Below are 13626 nucleotides of genomic sequence, written 5' to 3' on the forward strand. Positions count from 1 at the left end.
TTTTTATGAAGCATTACAGCATATCTTTATCTGCAATAAGAATTTAAAAATATTAGTTGTAAAATAAAAGACGAGCAACAAAAAAAAACGTTAGTTAGGAGTTATTGCGAGAAACGATAAAAAAACAAATCATCAAAGTCAATTCCAACAAAGCACATAATTATCTTCAGTAACTACAGAATTATCAGAAAAAAATTGTTAAGGCAAGTTATAAAGTAGCAAAATTTATTATTAATAATGAGATACCGTTTATAATTGAAAACTTTTTTAGAGAATTTTTGTTGGCAGTAATGAAAAACTTTTGTTTTTTTCTTCAATGACAACAAAAAGTCCTAATTAGGAAATGCATTAAGGTTATAAAGTCGCATAAATCAAATTATCACTTTAATCAATATGTTAAGATGAGAGCACTGATAGAAAAACTATTGCTCATCTGAGAATTTTTATTAGAGATGTTTTTTTAACTTTGACACTTTAGTATAATTTCTCGGTTTAGTTTAAACACGAAGCACAACAATCGGTGAATTTTTACAAGTAAAGGTGCAATGCACCAAAATTTTTTAGAAGTACAATTTCTTCTTTTATTTTTAGTATAAAGTTTAATTAAAGTTTAAAAAGTGTCTTATAAAGTATATCAATATTAAAAAAACACTGTTAAGCTACTTTAGTATACTTTTTAATAAAGAAATGTTTATTTGCTAAATTTTTTGTTTCAAATCAAAATTTCACTACTTTACATGTAAAATTGTTTGAAACTCCAGGCTTTTTCAAAAATTCTCAAATTCAAGTTGTTTACCAAATTTTTTAAGGATAAATTTTCAAGTTCAAAGCTTGAACTTGATATATTATATCATATATCATAACTGAAACTCATACTTTGGGTTGAGCAAAACTTACGTCATAAGTTTAATTTGCCACTCTTTTAAGCAAAAAAGCCAGCCTGAATTAACAAAAACATTCCTGATATTTTTGTATACAAAAAACAATTCTAGCCAAAAACTTATAAAATGACTTAGTTGTCCTGAGATTTGAAGTCTTCAAATAGTGATAGTCTGAGTGTGTGTCAATGTTTATAAACTATCCCTAAGTCTAGTTTATATTAAATAGGTAGCTCCAAAAAACAGCAAATGTGTGTATTGATATGCAAAGCATAAAAGTTAACTTAGCTTGACAAAATCAATGCTTGAAAAATGAAAATGTATACCAAACAAAAACTATATTAGTTAATGTCATATATATTGTTTTAATTGTGTCTGTACAAATTTAGATATTACATGTAGAAAAAACAAACTTAGAAATTTATGCATAAACTAAACTTAAACTAACTAAAGTATTTTATAAAAAGTGGCTTAAAATATGAGCATTTTTTTAAGTTGGTGTGCATATAAATTAGTCAAGTGTAAAAAAAAAACTTCTAAAAAATTAAAATGTGTCAAAACAAAACTTAAATAAACCTTTTTTTCTTATTACTTTGTTATTCTAAATGTTTTTACACTAAAACATAACATTTACAAATAGAAAATATATAAAAGAAACTTAGGTATAAGAAATATTGGAAAGAATATCTAAGCTATAAAGAAATGACACTTTAGTTAATTACTGTGCATTACTTTTGTACAAAATGTAAAATATTTGCATTTAGTTTATTTGATAAATAGGTATAATATAACTAACTTATTAAATTCAAGCACTCTTTTTTAAGATAATTACTTGCTGTTGTAAAATTGAAGTTATTATGAAACTCAGAAAATATCCTGTTAGAATGCTAATCTGTCTTTTTCACATTTTTAAATTAAAGTAGTAACTTCTTCTAATTATTTCTAAATGTTATGCAGAGACTTAAAACCAAAATAAACAAATTAAAATGAATTACCGAAAAAAAATTTACTTGAAATATATTTATGCTCAGCGGGCCACTTTTACATGCTCGCGGGCCACAAAATTTTCTTTCGCGGGCCGCATTCCATTCAAAAAAATACTTATATTTTAGAGCTAAGTTATTTAGTCGTACATTTGCGGCTAATACAATTGAAAATATGAATCCTTAATAAAAACTGAAGATTTAAGTAAATAATTTTTATCACACATAAATAAAACATAAAAACGCTACAGGTATCTAATATTTAAAGTTTTAATTTTAATCGTATCTTTCTGACACCTATGCTCTTTGACTGGTCGGCTGTGTTTTATTTATATACCTATGAAAACTCAAGATATAAGTAAACAGTTTATTATACAGTAAAATAAATAACTCATCAAAGCACTATAGATGTCTAATTTTCAAAGTTTTAGTTTTAGTCGTATCTTTCTGACACCTATGCTCTTTGTCTGGTCGGCTGTGTTTATTTATTTAATCATGAAAACTAAAGATCTGAGTTAATAGTTTATTATGCAGTGTCATAAATGAAACATCAAAACACTACAGATATTTGATATTAAAAGTTTTAGTTTCAGTCGTATCTTTCTTACACCTATGTTCTTTTGCTGGTCGACTATGTTTTATTTATTTAAACATGAAAACTAAATATTTAAGTTAACAGTTTATTAAACAGTATCATAAATGAAACATCAAAACGCTACAGTTATTTAATATTAAAATTTTTAGTTTTAGTCGTATCTCTCAGGCACGTATGCTCTCTGGCTGGTCGGCTGATTGCTGACGCACAGGACTCTCCTGTTGGCTTTGCAAGTGCACTTGTACGATTTTCCATTCACGTATCTGTGAAATAGTATGTTCTAATTATATGCTTGTAAATTTGTAGAACTTACTAATTACAAACATGCGGTCAATAGTGTTAATCATATACATATATAATATGTATGTATCTATATATATATGTATATAATATAAGTCAAATATTACTACTGTATTTGAAAGACACTACGTTGGTACAACGAGTGAATACAAAGTTAAACAAGTTCTAAATTTGTTTGAATAAACACGACTAATATCAAAGTTTTGTTTCCTGCTCATCAACTGCGTTAAAAATTCGTATGACTTTTGTTTTAATCTTTAGATATTGGTTTTTAAGAATAGTGTAATGCAAATAGCAACCCTCGTGACGTAGTCAAGCGTTAACCTCACTACTAAGAGCATGTAATAACTATCAAAAAGTTAAACTAGTATTTTTTGAACAAATGTTGAAAGTAATTAACTTAATTAATTTATATCTAGGAAACAGGGCAGTGTTTTTTAAGCATCAAGATATCAGAAACTAATGTATACTTTAGTTATAATTAGATGAAGTTTTAATTACTAATAAACTTGATAAATGAACTAACTTACTTAATAAATGAACTAATCTTAGTTTTGCAATTATCTGTACTCAGTAGTACATCTGATCGTTTTTTAAAATCTTTAAACCATTGAAATACCAGCCTAAAACTAGTTGAACCAACTTTACCAATTCTTATGACACCAATTACATACATACATTTGGTAATGGTCAACAGTGTAGTTCCTTTCTAACAGTTAATTATATTGTATGTATCATTAATTAGCTATTATTTTTATGTATTATTATTAACACATCAAATAAACTGCAACTTAAGTAGTTTTACCCAGTATAACTTCTCATTAGATACCTATGTTTTTTTATAACTAACACATAACCTGTAGTAACTATCGTCAGTACATAGCCAACTATACAGATGCTTAATTGAGTTTTGAACAAGGTATTTTACCATTTTTTTTAAATACTGTAAAATTACTACAATTTTTAATACTTAACTTATTTAAAACTTTCAGTAACTGTAATCAACATATTCCTTTTCCCATTGACTGAGGCAACAAAATGACAATACTAAATAAGACTCAATTTTTTTAGAACAATATATATTTCATGCTTCTTTCGTCAGTTGTATATTAAGCAGTAATATTAAATAAATTAATATTAATTAAATTAAAAATTAATAATAAATGAAAAAATTGAGTCTTATTTATATTTTTTGAAAGAATTTATGAAAATGTCAAAAAATGTTTAATACTACTAATACTTGAAATAAATATTTTGCACCCACCTGTAATAACTGTCACCAGGATAGCTTCTTCTTCCATTGACAGAGTCAACACACTGAACTCTTCTCCTCGACGGGGCTGCAGTCACTCTTGAGGGTCTGCGGGTAACTGCAGATGGTCTTGTTGTCGCTGTGTGAAAAAAAGTATTGTTTTAAAACATTACAAGTTCTACATATTTTGGAAATTGATAGCAATATAATACTTATATACACTTATTTTTTTGTTTCAGTGGTCTTGTTGTTGCCATGTTGAAAATACATTTTAAAACAGTCATCTCAATTCCTTACATCCAATATCAATATTAAAAAATATTTTTTTCCTATTCAAGCTTTCTTATTGTATGTCTTCCAAGTGAGCTACAACTGATATACAACTAACGAGTAACGATCGATAGGAATCTGCAGTTTCTGAATGCGGATTGTCTCCTGTGGCACTGACACAAGTATATATATATATATATATTATCTAAACTAACGAGTAACGCTGGATAGGAATCTGCAGTTCCTGAAAGCGGACTGTCCCCTGTGACATTGGCACAAGTATATATATATATATTATCTAAACTAACGAGTAACGCTCGATAGAAATCTGCAGTTCCTGAAAGCGGACTGTCCTCTGTGACACTGACACAAGTATATATATCTTATCTAAACTAACGAGTAACGCTCGATAGGAATCTGCAGTTCCTGAAAGCAGATTGTCCCCTGTGACACTAACACAAGTATATATATATATTATCTAAACTAACGAGTAACGCTGGATAGGAATCTACAGTTCCTGAATGCGGATTGCCCCCTGTGAAATGACGCAAGTATATATATATTATCTAAACTAACGAGTAACGCTGGATAGGAATCTACAGTTCCTGAATGCGGATTGCCCCCTGTGAAATGACGCAATTATATATATATTATCTAAACTAACGAGTAACGCTAGACAGGAATCTGCAGTTCCTGAATGCGGACTGTCCCCTGTGGCACAAGTTTATATATATATATATCTTATCTAAACTAACGAGTAACACTGGATAGAAATCTGCAGTTTCTGAATGCGGATTGTCCCCTGTGACACTAACACAAGTACATATATATATTATCTAAACTAACGAGTAACGCTCGATAGAAATCTACAGTTCCTGAATGCGGATTGTCCCCTGTGACATTGACACTGCATCGTGTTTCCTCTGTAGTCCACCTTCACCGACTCCATCATTCCTTTGAACTCCTTTGACTCGCTGTCACAACACGGGATGTCGATCGCTGTTAGGGAGAACATTGTTTAGTTTACACTTGAACTTGCTTGATCAACTATGCAAAAATAATCACTTAAAAATAAAGATTTTTTTTTTACAATTTACTCTAACCTCTTACATAACATAATTAAAAACATTTGAAAACTATCTTTCATGTTTAATTAATCTAAGATAAAAAGCATAAAACTTTAATGCTTTAAACACCCTTAAATTAAACACCATTAAAACTTTAATACTAACTTTAAATATCATGTAAAATACACTCAAAATAATTTCAGCTAATATCTACCTGAGCATCTTATAACACCGAGTTTGCACGAGCAAGAGTAAGTTCCGGTCAGTGGCTGGTATTCCGTCATTTGCCTCACTCTTTCGTATGAAGAACCGTCGGCTACCTCCTGATTCAACCATGGGTCGAAACAGTCTGTTGAAATTAATAAATTGTTAAAGAAAAACATTAATGTAAATTTAATTAATAAATTATAGTGATAAAATAAGAAATATTTGAAAACCTAGTACATTACAATTTGAATATTATAATAATAAAATTCCTAAGTACTTCTTAAAACAGAATACTAACTTTAATTAAAGTTAAATAAGTATCAGTGAAAGTAATCAATAATTATTTAAACTTGAAACTAAAAATAAAAATGTGTGAGGATATTAAAACAGTTTATTTTAAACTGAAAACAACCAATACTTTAAAACTTTTTTAAAATTATAAAAGACGCGTGATGACGTCATACGACGCCTGATGACGTCACATTAATTACATTATAATGTGTTTTAAATTAATAAATATGTTGTTAGTTTAAAACAAGTCTAAAACAAAACGTATATGAAAAACATAGAAAGTATTTATGGTAGTTTATGTCCCTTTATTACGTCATCACGCATCGCCACTAGTATGGGTAATATGTTATGTTTTGAGTATATTAAAAAATATTTTTACAAATTGTTTTGTTTCCACAGCATGATACGTTAGTAAGAAAAACATTTTAAAACTTCAAAACTTTTTTGAAATAAGAAAGGCGCGTGATAACGTCTAATGGGGAGACTAACACTAACTACCTTGAAATAAGAAAGGCGCGTGATAACGTCTAATGGGGAGACTAACACTAACTACCTTGAAAATTTAATTAAATATTCCAATAATTTCTTTAGATTAAAACTGCATATAACAAACTTAAAACTAATCATATAACAAAAATATAAAATGTCGTTTATGTCCCTTAAAGACACAAGCATCGCCTCTAGTATGGGGATTGTTAAGCACTTAAACTATAATAAAATAAATTTTATTTTAGTGGTCCGTCACATTATTCGTTTATTTTAAATTGAAACTTAAATAAAAAACTTAAAGGTCTAGCTTTTTATGATATGTGTAGTTAATAGTAGAAATAATTTTAATAATTCAATAAACATTTCTATCAATCCAACTAACTTCCTAATACCATATTTGGGGGGTATGGTGAGCTACAACATTATAAAATTTAACACACATAACTACTACTATGAATAAAACGAACTTCTCAGATCCATATTCCTGGGGTAAGGAACATTTGGAGTTTTCATCATAGTCTTTCCGCATCCGAGGTCAATACAGACGAGTTGGTTTCCTTCATCTGGGCACTTGCATCCTTTTTAAGTAGTTTTGTTTTTATGTAGTGCTTTTTTTTTGTTTTTATGTTTAATTATCATTATAGGATGGGGTTGATGTTAATTACCAATTTAATTTGTTTAAAGTACATTTCTTAGGTAATCCCATTAAGGTATATACCATTATTTTGTTAATTTTCTTAAACTACTCAAATGCTGCAATAACAGAATGTACCAATGCAGAAAATTTATTTATTACTAGTATCAACTTTACAGAGCGCTTCGTTGATGATCAAAGGTATTTTTGAAAAGCAGTCAATACAAAAGCCTTTTAAACAAAATCTTTAGATGTTGGTAAATTTTTAGAAAACTGTGCAAAAAGTATTAACCTTTAGATGGCGCTCCAGGGTGGACAACAGTGGCTCCCCTGGCGATGTATTTCTTCAACACGTTGTCATAGCAACCCTCATCCTCTTCTTCTTCAGGTGCAACCACTACAATGTCTGTTTGTAAAAAGTTATATGAATAAATATATATATATTATTAAACATATGACAGCAACTAGTTTAGTACCAATTTAATGTATTACAGGTATTGATTATGTTGTTTAAATTTTCCGTTTTTTCACGTTGTATTTTCTCTCAAAAAGCCTATTAAACATAAAACAAGTTATATCTTGACGTTTTTAAAGTATGAACTGTTTTAACATAATGCCATGTTGCTCCAATTACTAAGAACTCGTTACAAAAACAAGTCAGTTTAAAATACTTTTTGTGTTTTTGCAATCATACAATAAACTCAACCAGCTTAAAATCGACTATCATTAAATAAAAACTATGAAAACTAAATTATTCATAGTTTTTCCCCATAACACTAACTACTGTACTTACATTTACACTTTATCAAAACTTACTAGCTATACAACGTCATCAGAGCATATAACATCGTTTATGCACCTCTTATCTATATTTTTATGTTATTCGTTGTCAAAACAGGTGATAATCAAAGTTGTGAATTGTCACACTAAACGCGTTCGTTATAATGGAAAAAATCATCTCGCAAGTTTCAATCTCAGCTATTTAGCTCCCTATATAACACTTACAATATAGATATAGATATAAATATATGACTTGCACAATTGTTTAAGTTACGATATTAACAGAGTTCGTAAGGGTTACCACTTTGTACACCACTTCTATTTTAATCATGACGTCATATCAATCCCCATTTAACTCTAACAACTAAAAAGATCCCTTATTCTATACACATTTTGATAAATAAAAATAATACGTGGTCTATTTTCAAATAAAAGTACACATGGATACACTATGACGTAACAAAAATCAACTATGACGTCATATCAATCCTCCTTCATCCATAACAATCAAAAAGATCCGTTATACTATACATACTGTGATAAATAAAAGATAAAACCTGATCCGGTACAAGTATAAATGTACATTGATACACTATGACGTAACAAAAAACAACTATGACGTCATATCAATCCTCCTTCATCCATAACAATCAAAAAGATCCGTTATACTATACATACTGTGATAAAAATAAACTTACAACTGATCCGGTACAAGTACTAACTAACTATGACGTAACAAATTAAACATTATGACGTCACACTCACCGCCCTCATCCTCGTATTCGTCCACGTATTCTTCCTCCTCTTCCTCTTCTTCAGGCTCTACCACGATCACCGGAACTTCCTCTTCTTCCTCCTCGGGAGCGTTCAGGTTCTTGCAGTCGAGTTTCTGGCACTGCGAGCCCACGCAAGTGCAAGTGAACGAAGACATTGTGTTGTCCTGAATAAATATTTTTATTAAAACAAATATATATTAATAATTTATTAATTATTGGGACCCGACGCATTAAAAAACGAAGACATTGTGTTGTCCTAAATATTATAATTATTTTTATTAAAACAAATACATATTAAAAATTTATTAATTATAGGGATCCGACGCAGGTAGAATGAAGACATTGTGTTGGCCGAAATAGTATAAATATATTTATTAAAACAAATATATATATATATATAAATTATTTATTATTGGGGCCCGACGCATGAATGATGACATTGTGTTGTCCTAAATAGTATAAATATTTTTGTTAAAAAAAATTTATATTAATAATTTATTAATTATTGGGATCCAACACAAGTAAAAGAGAACGAAGATATCGTGTTGGCCGAAATAGTATAAATATATTTATTAAAACAAATATATATTAACGTTTTATTTATTATTGGGACCCGACGCAAGCAAAAAGATGAAAATGTATTGTCCTGAAGAGAAGATGAAAAATGAATAAATGAAAAATAATTTATTAAACATTGAGATCTGAAACAAGTGCAAGACATTGTATTAACCTATAAAGAAATCAATATTTAAAATACTATATCTCTCAGTTATAATAATAGGTCATAGTAGTAGAATAGTTATTATTATTTAGCATTTACATTGTAATTCGGTGTAAATCCAAGCAAATGTTTATATCATATTGTCTTAAGAATATGAAATAAATATGAAATAGTTAAGTAGTCCAGCCTGGGAAAATTTGTGTTCATAAAGTGAAACTTAAAAATACAAAAGTAAATAAGAAATTACGTGGTCACAAATAAAACCAACAACAGATCTATACATAAATGTAAACGTATAAAGGTAAACTAACCCTCTTCCACAATCAGAATAAACACAACCAAAAAATAAACATAGTATTTCCTTTAAAATGTTTTAAAAGTATGCTATTAACTATTGGAATTTTGTTTTTGAATACTTACTATTCTAAAATAAAATGTTAAATAGTAATGACATTGTGTTATCTTGCAGTGAATATTTGTATTTATAAACTAAATTAACAGGTCGTTAGAAATTTATAGAGCAATTCTAATTGCATACTATTTATCATTGGACTCAAAAAAAGGATTGATTTGTGTTGTCGTGGAAAAACTAACTTATTTTTAAAGTTTACCTCCATTATTCCTTGTGTAAAGTATTGATTGAACCATATAAACTTACACATACCTTATTTCTCATACAAATATGTGCTCATAATTTATTAGCTCATAATTTATTGTTTTATATTCAATTACTATGACGTATAAATTAAACAACCCTATTCTTGATGTTTCAACTAAATGTTTAATTATAATAACGTACAACTTAAATAACCATATACCAAATTCTTATACTTTACTGCTATTATATATTTCTCATGCCTTATTCTTGTTAATATTTTATATTTGATACTATCATATACATTAAAGATACCTTATTCCTAAAACTAGTTATTGATTCCGAATCAAATCTTCATGAGGTAAAAAGTTAACACTTTTATTTTATACTACACTATTATATCATATAATTTACCGACTATATTCCTGATATTTATAATAGCACATCTTTTATTTATTTTATTCCTTATATTTATATACAAAATTATGATATATATTTAAGTTACTTTGTTCCTTATACTTGTCACCATGGTTCATCTCACTAAGACGAAAATTTTTACATTATTTTTAATGACCATAACAATTTTTTTACCAACCTTGTTCCTGATATTGATTAACATCTCAGATTCATCTCTCCACGACGGAAATTCTTTTCCTTTCCTGTAACAATCGGCAGCAGGTACGCCCTCTAACGGATAAAACGTTTTTATTAAATTTTAAAACTAAATAGTATAAACAAACATGGATAAAATGTTTTATAGTTAATAAAAGAGTTATATATTATAAACCTACGTGTATATATATATTGCAACTAAAAGTTGATTGTACGTCAAAAAGATAAAACTGTATAAATGTTTAGAGTATGCCTACTAAGCTTAATATCGTTAATATCAATTAAGAGTTATTGTAAAACAACTTATTAATAAAGCTATAATGTCGGTCAGATTAATACACTTAAGACTATAAAAAACTCTTATGTCATATAAATAGAATTTGTGTAAAAATAAACGTTGTTTCAAATTGTTGATTGTAAATAATCAATACAAACAAACAACACTTCGATATTTTTTAATTGGTTCTTTATATCAAGTATTAAAACGACAAAAATAAAAAATTCATGATTTAATATTCCTGTATTTTTATTAGCTTTCTCAGCTATTTAAATAACAGAAAATTCTCATAAATCATTTATATACATTTTTGCTTAAGGTAAGTTTTGCTAATAAAAACTTGTAATCTTAAGAGATCATTGACATTTGAAAAATATTAAAATGTTATTAAAGATATTGTTTTATAATCAACATCTTCCGTAAGATTAGCTCAGCACAAATTAAAACTTTTAATTAAAAATTTAATACACATATTTACTAAAATTAAACACATAGATGCATACAACTTAAAATAAAACTAGTCTGTCTTACTAAAAAGTTTGTTTTTTACAAATTTTATTGTGTATACACATTTTTTAACTAAATTGGATCAGCTTTAATAAAAAAAAGTTTTTAACGACGCGTTTTAAACGAAAACTAAAATAATTACATCTCTTAAAGTAATACTTGAATCGAAAAATAAGTAGGTTGTTTTTAATGTATAAAAGCATTAAACTAAACAACATTTAGTTTTTTAATATTGACAAATGTATGTACATTGTACAAAGTAGAAAAAAACATATTTCATGGAAACAAAAAAAAACGACTCACGTTTTATAATAGTTGGAAGTAATAAATTTATAAATTAATTTATCGTAAGTTTTTGTCATTAATACATTATTGAGTACTACTTGACCATTGAAAGAGTAGAAATAATATTTCTGTATTTTTGAGGTTAAAGTTTAAACAAGTTGTTTTAACAACTGTCAATTATTGAGTTTGTTAAAAAAAAAAGCTGTTTGTATTGTTGTAATTTAAGAAAAATAAAAGTTTTAACAAAACATATGTTATAACCTAATCAAAAGTCAATATAAATGTATATCAAAACAACTAACTATATATAGTAATATCACGTATTATAACTTTTTGGTAAATAAAAAAAAGTATTATATTGTCCCTTTTATTATATAACAAACTTGTAATTAAAAAGATAATAGGATAATTTAAATTTTTAATAAAATATATTTTAAATAAATTTTAGTCTTCATATTGTTTCGTCAAAGTTATTTTAGACGCTTTTTATTTAAATCAAATTCCTTAACTTCTTTTATTACTTCTTAAAATTCTCTATTAGAAGATCGTTTTACTAAATGTACAAAAATCTTAGTATTTAACTTTTTTTTGTATAAAATAGATCAAAGTTACAAACATTAAATAATACTAGCTAACATTATGAACTTAAGAACTATTTTAGTATATAATTTACTGCATGTTTAAAAACAATAATTTCACTTAAACAAAAATTTTTGCTAGACAATGTATAATAAACAGTTATGTAAACAGATTCATAAACATTTTGGTCTATTATCATTCAATTTTTTTTAAATTGTATTAAAATAAAATATGGGTTGTTACATATAAAATATCAATAACTTTCAGAAACATATTGATTTTTGTACGTTAACGTTAAAACAATATAAATAATTTAATAACAATTGTTTTTAATCGATTACATGTAGTACTTCAACCATATAAAGACAAGTGCTCTTTAGTTATAACAAAATTTTATTTTTTTAATACTGATATTTAGCTATTTCATTAAAACTAAACATTAGTTTCTTGTTTATACCAAAGGATAGATAAAACTTTTACTTAAAAATATTTTTACCATTATATAGTAAAGTATATTTTAATCAGTTAAATTGGTCATATATGAAATTACCTAAAACCCTAAAATTTATATTTAAAGTTAGATTGATTAGTTACAAAGATATGCTAATATTGAAATAAAATAATTAATTCTAAGCCACTAAATTAGTCTTAATTTTTTTAATGTAAACTATTATAATTTTATAACTTAAAAAATATATCATAAATGTTAACCATGTAAGCATAAACTTACTAGTTAACCAACAAATGATAATAAAATAGGTACTACACTACTTTTTGTAAAATTTAGTTGAAAAGTTTAAAACATTGTAATATAATTCAATTACATACTTTATACATACTGTGTAAACACCAAAGTTTACAATCCTACATTCGCAAAAAAGTGCTATTTAGTTACTACTAAAAAGTGTACAACATCTAAATTCAAAATTACTAGTATATTAGATATATAGTGTTTTAACAAGAAACATGTTTAAAAATTCTATTTCATACAACAATTTGTTTTCAACCTACCTGCATACGCAAAAAGTGCTAGAACAGCCAACACGCAAACGAACACCTTCATGTTTCGACTTTTTAGTTGAAAACTGGAATGGAAAATTCGAAGAAAACTTCTGGTTTTATACAACGAATGAAACCACAAAAAAATAAAGCTTTCTACTTTGCAGATAGTGGATGCAGAATGTAGAATGAAAACATGTTGGTATAAAAATTACGGTTGGTTGGTCACGCGTTGAATTTTTGTTGATTTAAACTTTGGCACACACGCAAAAAAAGTTGTGCAACTTTCGATGTTAATTTCTTGGAAAACAGCATTTAATTGACTTTTTTTATGTAACACATTTTCCTATTTCCTTAAATCTTTTATTAACTATTGTCAAAAAATTTCAGTATATCTTGTATTAATAATTACTAATAAGACTTTGACAAACAAGATTTAATTTTTGTTAATTTAAACTTTGGCACACACACACAAAAGAAAATTGTGCAATTCTTGATGCTAATTTCTGGGAAAACCGATTTTAATTTA

General features: G+C 27.0%; 1 protein-coding gene across 1 annotated transcript; it reads right to left on the reverse strand.

Annotated features, from left to right (window-relative positions):
* Positions 1–2527: 2527 nt before the first annotated feature.
* On the reverse strand, positions 2528–13243 carry LOC145830207 (uncharacterized). Its single transcript, XM_082938131.1, has 9 exons — positions 13110–13243; positions 10434–10525; positions 8512–8686; positions 7259–7372; positions 6800–6910; positions 5560–5694; positions 5125–5277; positions 4021–4147; positions 2528–2719 (listed from the first exon to the last, which is right to left on the reverse strand). The coding sequence occupies exons 1-9, from the start codon at positions 13159–13161 to the stop codon at positions 2608–2610; spliced, it is 1071 nt and encodes a 356-aa protein (XP_082794257.1). The 5' UTR covers positions 13162–13243; the 3' UTR covers positions 2528–2607.
* Between the last annotated feature and the right edge of the window lie 383 nt (positions 13244–13626).

This window comes from Thalia democratica, chromosome 1, assembly GCF_965202585.1.
Source record: "Thalia democratica chromosome 1, ktThaDemo2.hap1.1, whole genome shotgun sequence".
In the NCBI taxonomy this organism is placed as follows: domain Eukaryota; kingdom Metazoa; phylum Chordata; class Thaliacea; order Salpida; family Salpidae; genus Thalia; species Thalia democratica.

Coding starts and splice junctions, on each gene's coding strand:
- LOC145830207 (XM_082938131.1), bottom strand. CDS start 13,161: ATGAAGGTGTTCGTTTGCGTGTTGGCTGTTCTAGCACTTTTTGCGTAT. Junction 10,526..13,109: donor AGCACTTTTTGCGTATGCAG/GTAGGTTGAAAA, acceptor TTTATCCGTTAG/AGGGCGTACCTGCTGCCGAT. Junction 6,911..7,258: donor CCCTGGAGCGCCATCTAAAG/GTTAATACTTTT, acceptor CTACTTAAAAAG/GATGCAAGTGCCCAGATGAA.